The 19389-nt window shown below is 36.6% G+C and overlaps 1 protein-coding gene across 6 annotated transcripts in view; it reads right to left on the minus strand.

Moving 5' to 3' along the window:
- PLEKHH2 (pleckstrin homology, MyTH4 and FERM domain containing H2) overlaps positions 1-19389 on the minus strand; it is a 116958-nt gene that overhangs the window by 55683 nt on the left and 41886 nt on the right. For all 6 annotated transcript variants that reach the window (XR_013830973.1, XR_013830974.1, XR_013830975.1 and 3 more), the window contains 6 exons: positions 11706-11855; positions 10514-10597; positions 9825-9906; positions 6340-6525; positions 3683-4632; positions 859-934 (listed from right to left, as the gene is read on the minus strand). Coding sequence is in view for 3 of the 6 variants with exons in the window: in XM_079940376.1 (XP_079796502.1) it covers positions 859-934; positions 3683-4632; positions 6340-6525; positions 9825-9906; positions 10514-10597; positions 11706-11855 (1528 nt within the window). In the remaining 3 variants the exon portion in view is untranslated. The remainder of the gene's footprint in view (positions 1-858; positions 935-3682; positions 4633-6339; positions 6526-9824; positions 9907-10513; positions 10598-11705; positions 11856-19389) is intronic.

A 19389-nucleotide genomic window follows, 5' to 3' on the forward strand; every position in this document is an offset into this window, starting at 1 on the left:
CAGAGGATAGCTGAAAAGGAATAGAACAACAATAGTCACCTCTAAGATACAGATCAGAGGTAGGATAGGGAGGGGGCCAGTAGAACGAACCACAGAAAAATTTTTCTTTTTATTCCAGACAGTTCTCTGTTGTTTGGTTTTATTTTTCATAATGAACATGCATTGTTTCTATAATAATATTTTGAAAAAAGAAAGAATGGAGGAATGTGTTTTAAACTCTGGAAAAAGAAGACATAGAGATCAATAGTTTTACAATTTTAAACAGCTGAAACTCCACAGTTTCTTAGCTTTAGCCTCTTTCGGGTAAAAACATGAGGTATTTGCTACATAAGAGTTGAACATCTATGTGCCCCTATACTGAGTAACATGAATTTCAATTTTAAAATATAAATCAGCAACCTCAGAAAGCATTTTCTGGAAGTTGGCAAAGTTGTATTTTTTCCAATGACTTTAGACAGTTAGGAAGTTCTTGGCTAATGAAATGGCAATACAAAATCACTTATTTTTTAAACATTTTTTATTGTAGTAAAAAACACATAAGATAAAATTACCACCTTAACCATTTTTAAGTGCATAGTTCAGTTAGTGTTAAGTATATTTACATTGTTGTGAATCAGATCTCCAAAGCTTTTTTATCTTGAAAATCTGAAACCCTATAGCCATTAAGCAACTGCTCCCCTTCCCCTACTCCCCCTAACCCCTAGTAACCACAACTCTACTTTCTGTTTCTATCAGTTTGACTATGTCAGATATCTCATATAAGTGGACTCATACAGTATTTGTCCTTTGTGACTGCTTATTTCACTTAGCATAAAGTCCTCAAGGTTCACCTGCATTGCAGCATGCAAAATCACTTACTTTTATTAACATTCTCCATATTGAAGGCCTCAGACATTCGAATGCCTGATTTGGCTACAGCATAAATTCTGCTTTCCTAATGTAAAAGAGAGATTTAAGCTGGATATTTAAAGCAAAGAAACAATTACTTTCAATACACATGTTCTTCATTTGTGCTTCATTTAATTGTCACCAGAGTACAGAATTATTATAAAACTGTCACCAGTGCCAACTAAAATATGCCACTGTGAACAGCACTGCAGAATTTTCTTCCATCCATTAGTCACTCCATTATTTATCTTTGTTCCCAAATTTTTGCTTGGTATTTTAAATTCTTTTGAACAGACAGGAAAAAAGTAAGAGAAAGCTTATTCACGATCACTGACTATTCATAAATACCACCATTAATATTCCACCATTTCACAACATGGTCAAAAAAAAAAAAAAGGAAAACTCTGAAGAGCTGTAACATGAAGCCACAAACCATTTATTATCATTGACTAGACACAAATATTATCTTTAATATTCTACCATTCTAGAATATGGTTAAAGAAAAAGAGAAAGCCAAAACTTGAAGTCAGAAAGCACACACAAAGTAACATTTAGTGCTATCACCTTCATATCTCAATGTACATTTCAATGAAGTAGAAGAAATACCTGAGGTCAAATAATAAGTGAATTTGAGAACTGCAATGGAATTTATAGGATCTTGTTCCAAAAGCAGGTTGTTATTTTGCTTTCTCTTCTCTGAGAGAGATTTCTGAAATGGGTACTGGAAGGCTATTGGCCCTGCCCCCTCTGAGAAAAGGGACTCTAGGTTGTCCCTAATGCATAGATCACCATGTCCTGAACTTTGTCACACACCTAACCTGGACAGTTATCTGGATCGGGGCACAGGGGGCAACTAAGGCAGTCCTCTTTGGGACTGCGCTAGACAGGGGCCTGTGTGAGGCAATGGGCAGGAGATCTCTAATCATCTGAGACACTTAAGATTGAAGAGTGGCTGAATGAATCACTCTCACAGCTTCTTTGAGAGTGTGATGGTGAGATACACAGAGAGAGACAAACAACAGAGTGGACAGAACAAAAAGACATATAAAAATAAGGCAGTAAGTGAGGCACTTACAAGCCATGAGAGAGCGAAGGAGAGTAGTTAGCAGTCATGAGAGAAGCAGACAGTCACTGTAGACAGGAGAGGACAAGCTGAGCCATGGGACCAGGGACACTGGGTATCACCTGTTTTTCTAAGGAGTTGAGCATCAGAGGTGCTCCTGAATCATTACATGCTGTCCTGCTAGAGTGACTACTGTATTTTGGAATGATATTCCAGTTCAATAAGAATGGGCTATGCCTTAAAGTAAACTCTTAAAAATCCTTAAACTCTCATAAATTGAGGTGACTAGAATGTATCTCTTTAACTTGAAACTTGAAAATACCCAACAAGCAGAAATAAAACCTCAAACTTGGCCAGTTTGCTAGAAGGCTTTTGCAAAGCAGTACTACTTTTTCAGGACTGGATAGTTTCAGAAGGCAAGAAGAGAAAAAGGCAAAAAAGTAGTAAAAATGGTTTGCCAAATAAAATGAAAGTGAATGTCTAACCTAAATCTCTGCCAATCTCAACATAATGAAAGAAGCAAAATTTCAACTCCTAACTGCCTAAAGGGTAACATAGTTGGAATTCCAGAGATTCACATGCCAATAATGTCCATTTTTTATGCTATCCAGAGTTTAGTAATAAACTGCAGGCGGTTTCACGTGGACTTTGCAATGAAATGTTCTTTTAAAAGTAAATAAGAGCAGATACATCTCAAGGTCTGAATTTATACTAGGAAAACATAGTTGCCTTCATTTGCTTAAAGTTGCATTGGTCACTAAATAAAAAATAATAACAGAACATGACTCCAAAAACCAAAAAATCCCACAACCCAGATGATTCTCTGGAGGCCAAAGGTTAAATTATGTCAATATGTGAAGGAAAACTTCAATCTACAAAACAGATAATTTCACTTTGTTTCAAATATAGGAAGAATTTTTTTTTAATCTAGAGATTCCTAAGAAGAATCACACAATTAATGGGTTAATTATTATATTAATGGTCAGTGTTTCAATGGAAGAAATTTCAATCTATTCTAGATATACAGGAAGATGCTTTTGGTTAAAGCAATAAATTTATAAGTTCATGAAGAGTAAAATTAAATTTCTCTTAAAGCCAATCAAGTAAATACTTAAGTTCAGAACTTGATGACCAGTAAGTGCCCTCATCCAGAATTTACCCACAAGTATTATACAGTTAGAGAGAGCCCTTCTTCCCCACCCCAATGTTTCCTTCCATGTGGAGGGAGCTCCAAAAATTGAACATTCCTGATCTCTAGCCAGTGATTCCTAGAAGGAGAAACCGGACATGCAAAGCCCGGCACCTTCCCCTCTCCTTTCTATTGAGAAGTAGCTGTGTGCAGGAAATAACCATTTGTTCTTTCTCTAGACTGTAAGCTTTAGAGGAGCTGGGCCTCACTGGATGAGCCTGTGGTGGCTGGTCAAGCGCTACCTGGGCCTGGGTGAATAAATCTAGCTTTTTCCCAGGTGCAGTACTTGCTCCTTTGCCCACCAATTCTCTAAAATCCATTTTATCAGTAATAAAGGTAACATTTTGATCTTGCTTTGTCTTACCCTTCTCTTATTTCTCGACTGGTTCAGGGGAAAGAGGAGGGGAAATTGAATTCTAAAAACTGGGAATTGTCAGAACAAAGCCGGACTGGAAAAGAAAGAAGAAGAAGTGGAGTAAAACCTGAAAATGAGCGTTGAGCAAAAACGAGTGTGTGTGCGTTGCACACAACACATAATTTACCCAAGAGGGAAACCGGTGCAGGGGAGGAGTTGGAGGTTTCCCACAGGCCGCCTTCTTTGCTGAGTTGCAGGTTTCCTGGTCGTCTGAACACGGGGACTCCAGGGAGCCGTAGGAAAATAATCCATCATCACAGCTAGTGTCCATAGTCTCTAAAATTTCTGTACTGTCGCCATCAACTAGATCAAGGTCTGTTTCCTGAGGTCTCAGTGGCCGGATCATGCTTATAGCATTTCTGTTTGTACCAAACATCCTGTCGGAACTTAACTGTGGCTGGCTTAGGTGTCTTTTGGCTAGAGCTACACTTAAGCTGAAAACATTAGGAACCCTTAATTTGGGAAGTGGCAGGCTTGAGGGGGGCACTAGTTCTGTGCCTTTTCCAGTGAGTGAGTTAGGATGCTTTGGACTCAAAGCTGGGGTCAGAATAGGGCTTGGGGTGTTGGCTTCACTCGATGAAGATGAATAATCCAGTCTCTGAGACTGAAATTTTTTATTCAGTTCGTCTGAGGAACTATCGTGCTCCTTTTTACTTGATTCAGAATTTCCCTTTCCGAGAGGACTCCACTGTGCCTCCTGTTGCCAAGAATACAGCTTCTTGTGTTCTGGTCTCTTTATGCCAAAAGTCTCTTCTTCAAATATAGAACTGCTGTCATCAGAGGCTGTCAGATACGTCTCACTGCCCATTCTGCTACACTGGACCCCCTCCTCTGATGTGTGGCTGGAAAGGGTGGACGTATACCTGGACTTGGATCTTCCTTTGCCCCCGTCGTCCTCATCGGAACTCCAGTCACTCCCAGGAGCCCCAGAATTCTGGGATATGCCACCATCCGTCACAAAGCTTGTCCTTGTTTTCTGATTCTGCTCTGAGACACACGGCACTTGATGCAATGTTCTCTGACCTCGGTTGTTTTCTTGAATTTGGTTATCGACAGACTTTTCTGGTATTTCCATTTCTAGAAAAGCATACATTATATTGGCATGCTGCCTTTAATCATACAATCTTTTTGTATGTTTAGCTTTATATAACTACATTGTACAAACTGGAATTTCCATGAGTCAAATTAATTTACATTATCCTTTTTTAGTCATATGCCTTTTTTAAACCCAAGTTTGAAAACCACAAGCTTTCTATAAAACACTGAGCCCTTACACTTCAATAGAATAATATCAAAATGAAACTGCTTTTTACAAAGAAACATGAAGGAAAAATAAAACTGACAATAGTCTAGGGCGAGATAATACGAGAAGCAAAATGAAAAATAAGGCAACACTGACTATCAAAGAAAGCAGCCACTAAAAAAATGAACATCATCATTTATATTTTAGAGGCAAAGACAATGACACCCTCTTTCTACTAAACTTCAAAATTATCATAAATAAATTAAAACATAATAAATATAAAGCTATAGTTTAAAAAAAAAACTTTGTTCCCAAGCTTCACTACATGAAATATGCAAAACCGTAAGGAAAACATACACAAAGAAAAGCTTTATTCACTCTACTTTTGGTTTAATCATAAATATAAAATATGTCTTTACAATAAAAAATAACAGTCTTTAAAAATATCTTTAGATATGGCTTATTATTGTTTATAACATAATTAATAGAACGAACCATTATAAACAGTGAACTAAAAATTTAGATTGAAGAATACAAAAGAAACTTTGAAAACATGAAAATATAGATAGGAGCTTCATAATTAAGGATACAGAGGCTGAACAAATAAACTCCACAATTTGGTATCAGGCAGTTTGTTAAATTTGCAAATGAGCAAGAACCGCAGTACAGGCAACCTCAGCTGAACCGAGCTGTACTCAACTATTAGAAAGTGGGAAAAAAACTAAAATGACGTCTCAAAAAAGAAAAAAAAATCCATGTAATGGCATGAAAACAAGTACCAAAGGAGCCTTCTGAATGGAAAAACATTATATAGTTTTCAGAGTTTCAAAACCAAGCATAGAGACAGTTCTTAGGGCTATAATTTTTCTCCTTTGGAGGAAGGAAGCAGGAACTGAAAATAGAGAAGATACAAGTTCAAGTCTTTCAAAAATATTTGGGAAAAGTCATACTAGTGGTGGCAAAGCAGCAACCGCAAAATTAAGCAAAATTTAGAGGGGCTTTAAGACTAAAAGAAGGGTAGAAATTTGCACACAGGTCCAAAGTTTAAACATCTGGCAAATATTTTCCTCTTTGAGGCAATAAAGGGAAAATCAAAGCAGTTACTAAATTGTCACCTGGTGTTCTTTTTCTTTATAAGTTTGCTGTGTCACATTTAATTTCATATTGAATATTAGATAATCTTTTTATATTTTAAATAAATAATGAATAGAAAGTTCATACTTCTAAAACTCAGTTAAAACAAGTCGGTATGACTGTACATTTTAAAATTTTAACTATTACTGCTACCTATTGCAGGAAAAAGTATCAAGAAGGGAAAACCAGTTTTTCCTATAAATCATTGGCAGAGAGTCTCAAAAAACACACAAGATAACTAGATACACAGAGTTAAATGCTGTTTTGCTCTTTAGAAATAGTCTCATAAAACATCAAGTTGTCAGGAAAAAAATAAGGAAAATTAAGCTATCTTTGCATTAATCTTAGCAAATGATTTTTCCTTTTTTAAAAAAATGTCAAAGTAAATTCCTCTAGTCCATAAATACCTTCTATGTCTTTTCCTTCAGTGAACTCAGGTTCTTTAGATGATATCTTGCTCGTTTCCTCAGATTTTACAACTTGAGGAGGACTCCTTGCTCGGGATAAAAAGCACCCAAAAGTCAGACTGCTCAGACGCTGGCCTTCTGTGAGCTTCGGTGTGGAGACAGTGGACAACTTCTTTCCTTGAACTTCTGCAAGATCATTAATCAAAATGAAGATCTGAATTTTTTATAACAATTTGTTAAACAGAGAACCAAAGCATATAAAAACGTGGACAAATCACTCCTTGAACCAGAAAAAAGCCTGAAGTTCATCTTTATTTATGTATAGGAACAATGACCCCTCAATGTCTAGCATCACACGCCAGTGTTTAAAATCTGTTTATATATTCTGAATGCACAAACTATTTTTTAACTGCAAAGAGAAACATTTCTAATCCCTTTAAAAGTAGTTAGTTCTCAAACAAACAAACCAAAATCCAGATATAAACAACTAGGAAGTTATAGCTTCTTGCAATGTCAACTACTGGTAAATACCAATCAAGTACTGGTAAAATTTGATTGTTTGGTATTGCTACCAATAGTGAGAAAAAAGGGACGGAGGTCTTGGTTGCCAAGACAACCCAGGAAAATTTAGATGATCACTGGGGCAAATATCACATGATCACTGGAATAACTTTTACTTATCTTAGTTTTTATTTATTTATTTATTTTTTGTGATACGCGGGCCTCTCACTGTTGTGGCCTCTCCTGTTAGCGGCCATGGCTCACGGGCCTAGCCGCTCCGCGGCATGTGGGATCTTCCCGGACCGGGGCACGAACCTGTGTCCCCTGCATCGGCAAGCGGACTCTCAACCACTGTGCCACCAGGGAAGCCCTTACCTTAGTTTTTAGTGTGCTTCTCATAAGAAAGCAGATGAAGGGACTTGGTCTATGGTGACCACAGCATGGAGAGCCTTAATCACTTCCTTAAGGAACAAAAAGGGGAGGGGGCAGTCTCTAGATTGAGAATTTAGACAGCTAGGTGAGTGATTAATCGAGCACCTAATCGAGCACCTCATCATGGGTTTAATTCATCTTCTAGGAATTGTAACATTGCTGCTTGTAAGATCAAAAGCATGGAGATCCCAGTGATAGTAAGAAAAGTTTCCAAAGAAATTAAATTCTCAACTCTAGGAGAGCACCAAAGGGTTAAGTTAAATAGCAACTGATAATTGAGTATAGAAAAATACCTTTATATAGTGTATTCCTTCAGATGTATCTTTTAATATTTTCATGTTGCCATCGCTCACAGAACTAATTCATGATATTTTAGTAATCACATATATACATATACATTTTTAAAGTACTATATTATATCTACATATGTTGTATCTGTTCTTCTCCAGTAAAGCCGAGGTTCCAAGGATCAATAATCCTTAGTCTCCAAGACTAAAAGGCTGCCAGTGAAGACTAGAATTGTAAGTTAAGAATATCAGGGAAACAGTATTTGGTGAAGGGGCTTAATACATCCAGTCTATTTCAAAGAGGGTGAACACCACAAGGACCTAAAACTTTAATTATAAACATGGAATTCCAGATCAACTATAGGAACACCTATTTTTTTCATCATATAGGTAGAGGAAATGTGTGATGTGTGATATAAGAAATAGATTTTGGTCTTCATCCATGGCTCCTGGCACACAGCTCCTAAAACCCTTGGAATGTCCTAAGAGCGATAAAAGTGTCTTTTGTTTTCATAACAAGCCCTTTTAAACACATCTGAGTATGTATTAATGAGGTGATTTCTGGAAAGCCCCTAGATGGCCTCAGGATGGGGCCTGGTTGCCAGGGGAACCAACCAAATCATAAGAGAGTTGGAAATTTCAGCCTTACCCTCCACCTCCTACCTCTGACTTCAGGTGAGGAAGAAAGGGGCTGGAGGTTGAATTAATCACCAAGGGCCAATTATTTCATCAATCATGCATGCTTACATAGTGAAACCTCCAGAAAAAATCAAAAGGATGGGGTTCAGGATGCTCCAAGTTGGTGAACATGTGGAGGTGCTGGGAAGGCGGTATACTTAGTGAGAGCCTGGAAGCTCTGTGCCCCTTCTCCCGTATCTTGCCCCATACATCTCTTCCATCTGGCTGTTCCTGAGTTACATCCTTTGTAATAAACCAGTAATCTAGGAAGTGAACTGTCTGACTGAGTTCTGTGAGCCTCTCTAGCAAATTATTGAACCCAAGGAAGGGATCTTGGGAACCTTGGATTTACAGTCTGTTGGATAGAAGCAGGGATGCCACCCTGTACTTGTGACTCTGTCCAAAGTGTGTGTTTGTGTGTGTGTTCAGTGCCTGCTCGGAGGTGCTGGTGGGTAGTTTTGTGGGGGTGAGGGATCTGGTGCTATCCAAGTAGATGAGTCAGAATTGAGTTAAATTTATAGGACACCCAGTTGGTGTCTGTTGAGAATTGGAGAATTGCTTGGAGTGGGAAAAACGTCCACACATCTCATGTCAGAAATATTAAGAGAGAGAAAACAGGATTTTTTGCCTTAACAAAAGGACAGCAATAGGTACTAACATGCAGTAGACAAAGTGCTTTCACATATCCTATAATCAGCAACCCCCCATGAAACCAGTAAGACACTATTACAGTCACCATTTTACTGATGTAAAAAAAAAAAAATTGGAGATATAAACACAGCTATTAAATTGTAGGGCATTAAAGTTGACTTCAAAGTCCAGGTTCTTTCTACCATGCCAGTATTTTTCCAATGCATTCTAGGAAACCCCACGCCTTTATGGAAATGTTGCAGAGGATGCAAGAAATGAAAGAAGAGTCATGGGTGAGACCAAGTCTGCAGAACTCTGGACCCATCACCCAGTACAGGTTTTTTACCTATTTTATCCCTTGAGATTCTATAGGAAAAAAAAATTGTTTAAAAAGGGTTCTGCTGCTAAATAAAAGTTTAAAAAGCACTATTAGGCCATGGGTCTAATAAGCACAGGCTATCCATACACCCTGCTGACTTAACCTCCTCTTCAGCTAAATGTGCACTTGAGTGGCTATCATACGAATAGCATATTAAGTGAATCTCTATCATTAACTCTACCACCCATCCTTTGGCTTTAAAGTTAAAAAGAAAGGAAATAGCCCTAAGCATTAGAAAATGCAAAGAGTTTATTCACATTATAAAATTCTGCTCAAAATATTCAGGTTGTAAGAATTTCAATCACCATTGAGCACAATGCCACAAAATGAAAATAGAAAATAACAAGACTGATTTTTTAAGAAGTAAACATACCTGAAATTAAACATCCAAATTACCCCCTTTGGTTTATTCACTACTGTCTAGCTGTGCTAATATGGACATATGGCTATTTAAATTTAAATGAATTCAAATTAGATAAAATTCAGTTCCTTAGTTGTACAAGTCATATTTCAAGCGCTCAATAGTAAAATTCTAGCAAATAAATCCAACTAGGCTATCTTAGCCAAAGTGCACATACCTTGTAATTTTGACTGTATTGTTCTTATCTCTTCGGTTTGGTTTTGGTTGATCAAACGAAGATTCTGATTCTCCAATTCCAGCTAAAAGAACATAATGGTTTTCTTTTATACAGGGATAACATTTCTAAAATGTACTAGTAAATTAAACATTTAGAAAATGTTAATATCTCATTAAACACAAGCAAAATACAAAAGAAATAAGTAAATATCAGATGAATTTATCAGCACAGATTGTCAGCCTAGATAATTATGGCTTTAATATTTGTTTCCAGAGCTAAAAGTTTTAAATGTTTTTCACCCCTATGCCTTTTCCACTGTAAAGTTATTTTAAACCAAATTATTTTGGCATTTAATCTGCCATATAAACTAAATAATGTGTACTTCTCAGATACTGAATATATTAATTTTATGAGCTATGCACATATATTCTCTAATTATTTAAAGTTAACTAATTAGAACTAGTCAACTAATTAGAATGAGGCTACTTAACACTGATTACCATGGGTCTATCAATATTTTTAATTTTAAAATTACATTAGTCATTAAAGTGAAAGCTACCTATCTCATGTTTGCCAAAAGCCAGCAGCACCACCAACTGATCAGAATTTTGTTTCATTCAGATATTCTGATGACTTATCTATTCAAAAGAAGTAAAAGGTAAAGAAAAGACAAATATGGCAATAAATACCTCATTCAACTTAACTGTTACCCATTCTTTGATCTTAGCTGCTTTCTCTTCTATTATTTTAGCTTCTTGAATCCTTATTTGTTTCTGAAATAACATTAGCAGTTTGTTTAGTTCAAACAGAAGCTCACTGGTCTGGAAACGTTACAGTCATAGATATAAAAGGCAAGTCCATTTAAAACCTGTTTCCAAGTTAAGATGTCTGCCTTTAAATTACCAAACATAGGAAAAAATAAGAATGGCTGTCCAGCAGAACAATAATAAAAGCATACATAAATATTTCTAGCTTTAACATCTGCTATTCCCTTTCTCTGAAAGATCATATACCAAAATCAATCCACTGAATTTATCAACAAAATAAACCATTTCTGGAAATAGTCTAGGTTTAGAACAGTGGAATAGAGTTCAACCAGGCTGGGGAGAGGAGAATCAGAATCTCCTCTGGAGAATGGCTTATTTTCCCCTCAAGTGCTAGTTTTAGAAGGTCCAGAAAAAATAGAGATTGAGAAACTCTAGCTCACATCCACCAAACTTTAAATCTGGTTATGGTCACAAAACTACTGAGAGTGCGACTATCATATAAATCCTAGTGGGTGGAGGCTGAAAGCCACTGACCTAAAGGAACACTGATGCCAGAGAAATGAAAAAAATGATTAAACATTGAACAGTTCTATAGTGGTCATGTTTAAATGACACTAAATGACCTTTTAAGTAAATAACCCTAGTGCAATTTTTTTCCTAAAAACTAAAAAAAAATAAACTAAATACTATACTTGATCTCAATGAAGTGGTTTAAAAACAGTATACACATTTCTAAGCAGAAGGATTAGAGTCAAATCAAACACATGTTTAAAATTTAACCTTCCATAAACATTTCCAACACCCTAACAATCTAAAGCAAAAATTTATTGGAAACATTTTACAGACATAAATACCTGCTGATAACCAAGTGTTTCCAACTTAAGGAGTATTGTCACATCCAAAAAGTGGTAGATACTGCCTTGGAATCACCCCGGATTTAAAGTGAATGTATTTAACTTGCACCTTTCACCAGTAATGTGATGTAGTCCTAGGGGGTCACCAAGTAAGATTTCTGATCAAAATTTAGAAATTTTGACTCTCTTTTTAATCTTTGCGATTATGTATAAATGAATGCACATATTTAGGACTCTTTGATGATCAAATTCTTCCTAACCTGCTCCTCAAGTTGCAGTTCCAAGTTTTGAATGATGTCATCTTTTTCCTGTATTAGAGTTTCCAGATCTTGACACTTTTTATACAACCTCGTCTCTGATTCACTGGTTTGAATATTAGCTGCTTTTAATTTTTCTTCCATAACTTGTACCTAAATTCAGAGGATAAAATATTAAAACTATGCACGTACTTAATTTATCATAGTATTAAATTCAGAATTTTACTTTAACATTAAATTCCTAAAAGGTATCGTCATAAAAGGAAAACATTGAACAGCAAGTTTTAATGTATTTAACAATTATAAAGTCTGAAGACTATTTTGCTAAGTGATGCTACCCCTGAGGTGCATGAGGGTACATGAAAGATTCTCATAATATTGCTATCATGTAAAGAAATGCACATGTTAACTAGATCAATGATAATATGCAAAGTATTTCATGTGAGCATAGAATTAGAAAGCTTCCAGCTCTCATTTTTTCATACTTTATAAAAAAGTAAGAATATCAAGTACAGACATTGAGTGGTAAGATAAGACTCAGACTGGATGACCTAGTATAATAACACATCTTGGGAAAAAAAACTGAACTTAGCTGAAAAAGGTACACATATACAACAGAAAGCAAAAGTAAAACAAAAGAACCTTAAAGGGACTTCCCTGGTGGTGCAGTGGTTAAGAATCTGCCTTCCAATGCAGGGGATGCTGGTTCAATCCCTGGTCGGGGAACTAAGATCCCACATGCCGTGGGGCAACTGAGGCTGCGCACTGCAACTACTGAGCCCGCACGCTCTGGAGCCCATGGGCCACAAATAGAGAGGCCACGCACTGCAACTACTGAGCCCACGTGCTCTGGAGCCCACACGCCACAACTAGAGAGAAGCCCGCTCTCCACAATGAAGAACCCAAGCGCTGCAGGGAAGATCCCGCGTGCCACAACTAAGACCCGCAGCCAAATAAATAAATAAATATTAAAAACAAACCAAAAAAGAACCTTAAAACCCCAATGATGAAATCATAGAGAGTAAAAAAGTATGACAGTCAAGATATAGGTAGGAGAGTACATTCCATGAGGGTTTATTGATTCAATACTTTAACAAATATTCAATGAACACCTGCCAAGTGCCAGGTCTATACCAGGTCCTGGGAAGACATCAGTGAATAAAGCAGACCCCCAAATCTCTACCTGCATAGAAATTACATTCTAGTGGGTAAGAGAGAGCACAAATATTGTAATGACTAAAAATCACACAGTTTGTTACAGATGGCAATAAGGGTAATGGGAAAAATAAAGCAAGATAAAATAGATCGCTGTACGGCTAGGGGTTGTGGTGCCTCAATTTTAATATCTAAGATATACTGGCTCTGCTTGGATCTTCTGCAAAACACATTTGGGCATATGAAATGTTTGAAGAGATATGTGTGATGTTAATGTTAGTAAGAAAGAAAATAAAGTACTGGGCACTGTATACAATATTAAAACTTTTATTCGATATACTCCAAATAGGTAAGAATGTAATCTTAGTAATGTTTTAGATTATAGGGGGCAAAGAAGAAAAATATGTAAAGGCATTTGAGAAATTAAAGATGATAGTTAAGATGAAAAGTCTTATAAAACATCTCTGAAAAATCAAAATGAACTTACTTAAAGCTCAAAAATACTTGATTAATGAGGGTTCCTAGAAGGAGGGTGTTAAGGTTAGTTTGGTTTTGTTTTTTTAACTATGAATACAAAGTTTCATCTGTGAGTTCACTGTATAAATGTAAATTCAACTCAAATGCCAAAACTGTCCTATTTAAATACCACCCACATGGCTGGAAGCTATGAAAATAAAAGCAGATCCAAAAAAATAGGAGAAAAAATATATTCTACTATCCAAATGATAATTTTAAGTTATTTTAAGATTTAGATTTTTAAACATAATATAGCAGGCTTTCTGCAGGAACCTCAGACCAAGAGGTCAAGGACAAAGGCCTATATCAGAGATGCTGTCATGAAAAAAGCCAGAGCAGGACAGAGAGCTGGACAGTAAATACCAAAGGTCAGTCTTAAAATGGTACAGCCAGTTCCATGCAGGGTATTCTGTAGCTGTGGAAGCAGGGAAAGAAGAGCAGAGACCAAGTGCAAAATGGTAGTCCTCCATCAAGGAGGGAGTAATAGATCATAATACTCCAGAAAGACAAAATTAATAAAAATAAATATTACCGGACCGACATCTACAGTCTCCTTTTATTAAATTGGAGCAAGCCACCCTATGGACATTGGGCTACCATATAAAATTGTCCTATTATTGCTTAGAAAAGGCCTATGGTCCTGGAAAACTATTTTTCCAGGACCTTCTTCCTCCCTGAAAAACACATTCAACTTGAAAGTTCATTACGAATGAATGCTAGAGTCAGAGCTCCTTGGCTGCACCTTTGCCTTGTGCAACTGTTTCATTTGACTATTACTTCTAGATAAACAACTTTCCTGGGCAAGAAAAACATTGACAAAGGTGGCAACATCTCTGCAGGAGAGAGATCACAAAGCAGTTACAGGCAACCTTCTTCCAGCTGGCCCTGTTAGGACCAAGTTCCACAGGATTCACCAGCCTTCCTTGGCAATTAGTATGAATAAGAAATCTGCAGAAAAGTTAAGAGGCCTACAGAAAAACTAAGCAGCCTTTAAAAATATCTTACCACAAGTACACAGAACATAGGTCAGATCTTTTACCATTTATTTAACTTGAATTATACAATTTAACGACTCAGAGACTGGCCAGTAACACACACCTATGAATTCAAATTAGTTGTTGAATAAACTCTTGCAGTTACCAATATGTGGATATCCACTAGTGAGGAATGTTTTGTACTTTCACGCTACCTTTCTCCTTTACTTCCAGGAGAGCCTCTGGTTGCATCTACCTACCCCCTCAGCACACTCCTCAGCTATTTCCCGAAAGTCTTGTTGATTCTGAGCTTTTGTGCAATGAAGGGTTAATTCAGCAGACTTGGGGTGCTCGAACCCTGTACATTCCAAAGAAAGAACTAGCCTTTGACTGTCTGCTGGGAAATAACCTCTGAGCCCCTGGAATATTCTGCCTGATAAGACTGTCTTTATATAGCTGATATACTGGGCCACACCAGATAGTTTATGCTAACAGTGTGACTTATACTGAATACCTTTTTTGTTTACTTACCTGGGTCATGGGCCACACTGTATCAAGTTTGACCTCTGGAGGGGCTGGAAGTTGAGTAGCTAAGGTGGGTTATGCATGCATTTCGTGCTTATAAGACTGACCCCTCCCCACCCTGCCCACCAATAAAAATCCTGGACACCTAGGCTCGGATGAACAACCTTGGTTGGCAATACTTCATATGTGTTGTCCCACATCACTGATGGGAGAACCAAGTGCATTCCTGTGCAATTCCACTGTGAGAGGACAAGTGGAAGCTCGTACCTGGTGTCTCCTGGACTCTGCCCTATGTGCATTTTTCCTTTGCTGATGTTAATCTGTATGCTTTCACTGTAATAAACCATAACCATGAGTATAACAGCTTTTCAGGATTTCATGAGTCTTTCTGGTGAATCATCAAACCTGAGGGTAGTCTTGGGGACCCTGACACAACTTCCAATGCTATTTTCCATTTTCTTGTCTATCCTGGAGAAAGCAGAAACTGCCAATATTTTCCGCATTGTAACTATCCATATCAATATTTCCTTCTTCTCATTTCTAACTTCATCCCTCCCTCCCCCACTACAGGTAATCAAGATGTGACTATATTTTTGAGTGGGGGGTGTAAGTTTCTATTCCTGTATAAGTATCGCAGTGACATGACAAAGATACTTAATCATTCCAAAATACAATGATGAAACTGTTAAGAGTATTTTGAATCCCAGACCATTTTCCAGTTAATTAAAATTTATCGCAAATTAATTAATCATTCTAATCATATTTTAAACATAGTTATTTCAGCATAGTGCTCCAAAATTTATGCAGTAAGGCCAGGCCCATTCTCACTGAAGGTGAAAGGGAACATCACTGGATAAAGTAGGTTTCCATGTAATGAAGCAAATCATTACACGGTCTTGGACGTTAGGATGACTGAGTAGTTATCATTTACTAAGAACCAAAAATAACTTGGATACTAAGAACCAACTTTATAAAAGGCAGATGAGCCCACATATTAGAATGGTCAGAAGGAAATTTAAATCCAACTCCTACCAAGCCTGAATCAAATACACACAAGCGACTGAGTCCAGAAAGACAGAATTGAAAAGACAAACTCCTACAGGGGAAATTATCTAGCCCTCTTTGGTTAGCATAAATTAGTGTATTAGATTGTATTATATACCTAACTAATCAGATACTTGAGAAGGAATCCTGTTTATCAGTGTCTCCCAAATGTGCTATTTGCTGCTTTTCTGCCTCACAAAAGTTCTCATAAGTAGTATTGGGTTGATCTGCACATACTGCTTTCAAAATTTGTGAACAATAACAATAAAGATGTACTACAGCATCAAGTAAAAAGACTGCCAAGATTTCTCTGGAAGAATGTTTAATTCTTTTTTCTATCAGCAACTTATTTAGTGATTATGCAAGTGATGCCCACACATTAATAAACAAGGAGAAAAATGTACAAAGCTAAAGTGTAGAGCTGAGCTGTTTCAGCTGACTATTGCTTTTAGTGGTGAAACATTCTTTCTAGGTTAGTATAAATACAGTTTAATTCTTAGGATATGGCTCAATGACAAAGGATAAATTATGAATTTAAGCAACATGAACAGCAGATAGGCCATAGTCCCATAGAAACTGTTAAAGACAGTGAAGGATTCAGTTACTCTAAGTTAATAATATTTACTTAGTCTTGCAAAGGCAAAAAAAAAAAGTAATATAGTCAGTACATTAGAATTCATCTGCTGTTTATATTTCCTGTTAACTTTTAGATTCATTATGAAATATTTAAGAAAAAATTCTTCTGAAACATAACAAAAATAGGTACTGTATAAATTTAAAGTGTATGACAAAAAGAAATATCTACAGATTATAAAGAAACTCTGGGAGATCTTCAATTCTCACTCTTTTGGGGGGGTGTTGATTTAAGGCAGTATATCTAAAATAACCAATCATTGTATAATTTTTCTTAAAAATGTGGCACATAGAATTAAATAACTTTACATTTGATATCCTCAAAGGACAACTTCAAATAAGATATTCTTCCTGTTAACTTATTGAGATCAGTGGTTGGGCCCTGATGGCTACAAACTGCCACGGTTTGCTTCCCTTGAGTTGAGAATGGGGATTCCTTTTTTCTTTCAAGATCCAGTGAACCAAAGGGGTAAAAAAAATGAAAATCACAAATTAAAAAATTCTTCATTTAGTTTAATTTTCAGAGCTAAATAAATTTGCTGCATATATAAATTTAGACTTTTAACTTAAGGCAAAACAAAACCATCTTCAATTTCCTTCTTTTTTTTTTTTCCTATAATACGAGCAGTTAAAGGAGAAAAAGGGAAGGGAAGGGAAGGGAAAAGAAAGCTAGGAAAGAATAGACAGAGAAACGTATAGAGACAGCCATGGGTACAGAAATAAAGAGAGATGTCACCAGGAAAGGCCAAAGTCAGAAAGGGAAAGAAAGGGAAGGAGACAGGAAAGAGAGGTCAACAAAATGACAAACGTATGCTGCAAAAGGCTGAAGGCTGAATAGGGACGCACATATATGGCCCACCACAGAAAAAGACATTTGGTATAGAGTGACAGAGAGTGATATAAACACAAGAGTCTTTCTTTTAGAATGTAAGTGACCTTTAATGACTTTACTGTTAATTATTGGCTTTTTATAGATATATGTAGAGTAATTACTATTTGGTCCCATCAACTAAAGAATATAAAATACAAAAAAACCAAGCAGGGCTTCCCTGGTGGCGCAGTGGTTGAGAGTCCTCCTGCTGATGCAGGGGACACGGGTTCGTGCCCCAGTCCGGGAAGATCCCACATGCCGTGGAGCGGCTGGGCCCGTGAGCCATGGCCACTGAGCCTGCGCGTCCGGAGCCTGTGCTCCGCAACGGGAGAGGCCACAACAGTGAGAGGCCCGCGTACCGCCAAAAAAACCAAAAAACAAAAAACAAGCAAATCATACATCCTTACCATTACTACTAGTACTTGTATCAAAATCTACATTTGAGGTTTTAAAAAATTATTGGTAATTTTTCGGTGGGGTGATGGTACTGTAGCTATGATTTTTAAGTCTTTGTTTGTAGATGAGTTGCTGAAATACTGTTGGGTGGAATGATATAATATCTGGGACTTGTTTCAAAATAACCTAGTGTGAGGGTAGGGAAGAAGTGGGTGGAGGTATATACTAGCTGTGCATCAACTAACTGCTGAAGGTGATGACAGGGCTTCATTATACTATGTTCTCTGCTCCTGTAGTGGTTGAAATTTTGCATAATAAAGTTTTAAGATTTTATCTTCAAGTATAATTAATTTAAGAAAATTAAGGATTAGGTTAAATTGGGTTAACTTAGTCAAGCCACTAAAACAATCTACGGAGTAAAATTAAATCTTTTAGGTGAAAACAAGATTTGGTAATACTCAAACTGAAGGAAGAAACATGACAAACTTAGAGCAAGTATAAGAAATTGAAGATACACTCCTTGGAAGAAATTTTGTACTTAAGACTTCTGAAATTCTTGACTTGACTGAATCTGACAGAGATCTTTTCATAAAATGTGAAATTATCAATTTAGGCTCCTTAGACAAACTTTAAGGCTGGTGGGCTCATCCAAACTGCTCATTTTACTGTTGTCAAGGCCCAGAAAGGGTTAAGTGATTTATCAAAAGATTATTTTTTTAAAGTAAAAGTATTACCAAAATCAAAAACTAGAAAGTATGAATATACAGAATAAAAAAACCAATCATCCATAATTCCACAAACACAAATTTTTGTTGTTGTTGTTAAATTAAAAAAAACAAAAATAAAAATAAAAATGTTAAATATAACATCATGTTAAATATAAAAATCTGTAAATATTATTCCTAATATAACTAAGCATTTTTCCATATTTGCATATATTCTTTGTAATAGTTTTTTGTTTTTTTGCTGTACGCGGGCCTCTCACTGTTGTGGCCTCTCCCATTGTGGAGCACAGGCTCTGGAGGCGCAGGCTCAGTGGCCATGGCTCACGGGCCCAGCCACTCCGCAGCATGTGGGATCTTCTCAGACCAGGGCACGAACCTGTGTCCCCTGCTTCGGCAGGCGGACTCTCAACCACTGCGCCATCAGGGAAGCCCGTAATAGTTATTTTTAATTGTTGTTTAATATTTCATGGAATAGATACAGTTCTCTAATTCATTCTCCTACAAAATGGCATTCATATTATCTCCAACTCTTTATTACTATAAATAAAGCTGCCATGAACATATTTATACATAAACTGTCATTATGGTTAGGCATAACCATAAAAGTCATATTTGATTTTTTTCATAAGATAAAACTTCCAAATAGAAGCATTTATGTCCTTTTGAAAATTTATTAAGGGGCAAAACAAAGTTAGATTCTCCATTTTCTCTACGGAACCAGCTCATGAACAGGAAAAATGATAAAATGAGGAGGACAGCTGAAGACTATTTTCAGGATTGTTTTGGGCAAAACAATGTTTATACTGGTAGAGGCAGAAAACAATTTTTTAACTAAAACTATACCCTAC

This window comes from Stenella coeruleoalba (genome assembly GCF_951394435.1).
Source record: "Stenella coeruleoalba genome assembly, chromosome: 13".
NCBI classification, from domain to species: Eukaryota; Metazoa; Chordata; class Mammalia; order Artiodactyla; family Delphinidae; genus Stenella; species Stenella coeruleoalba.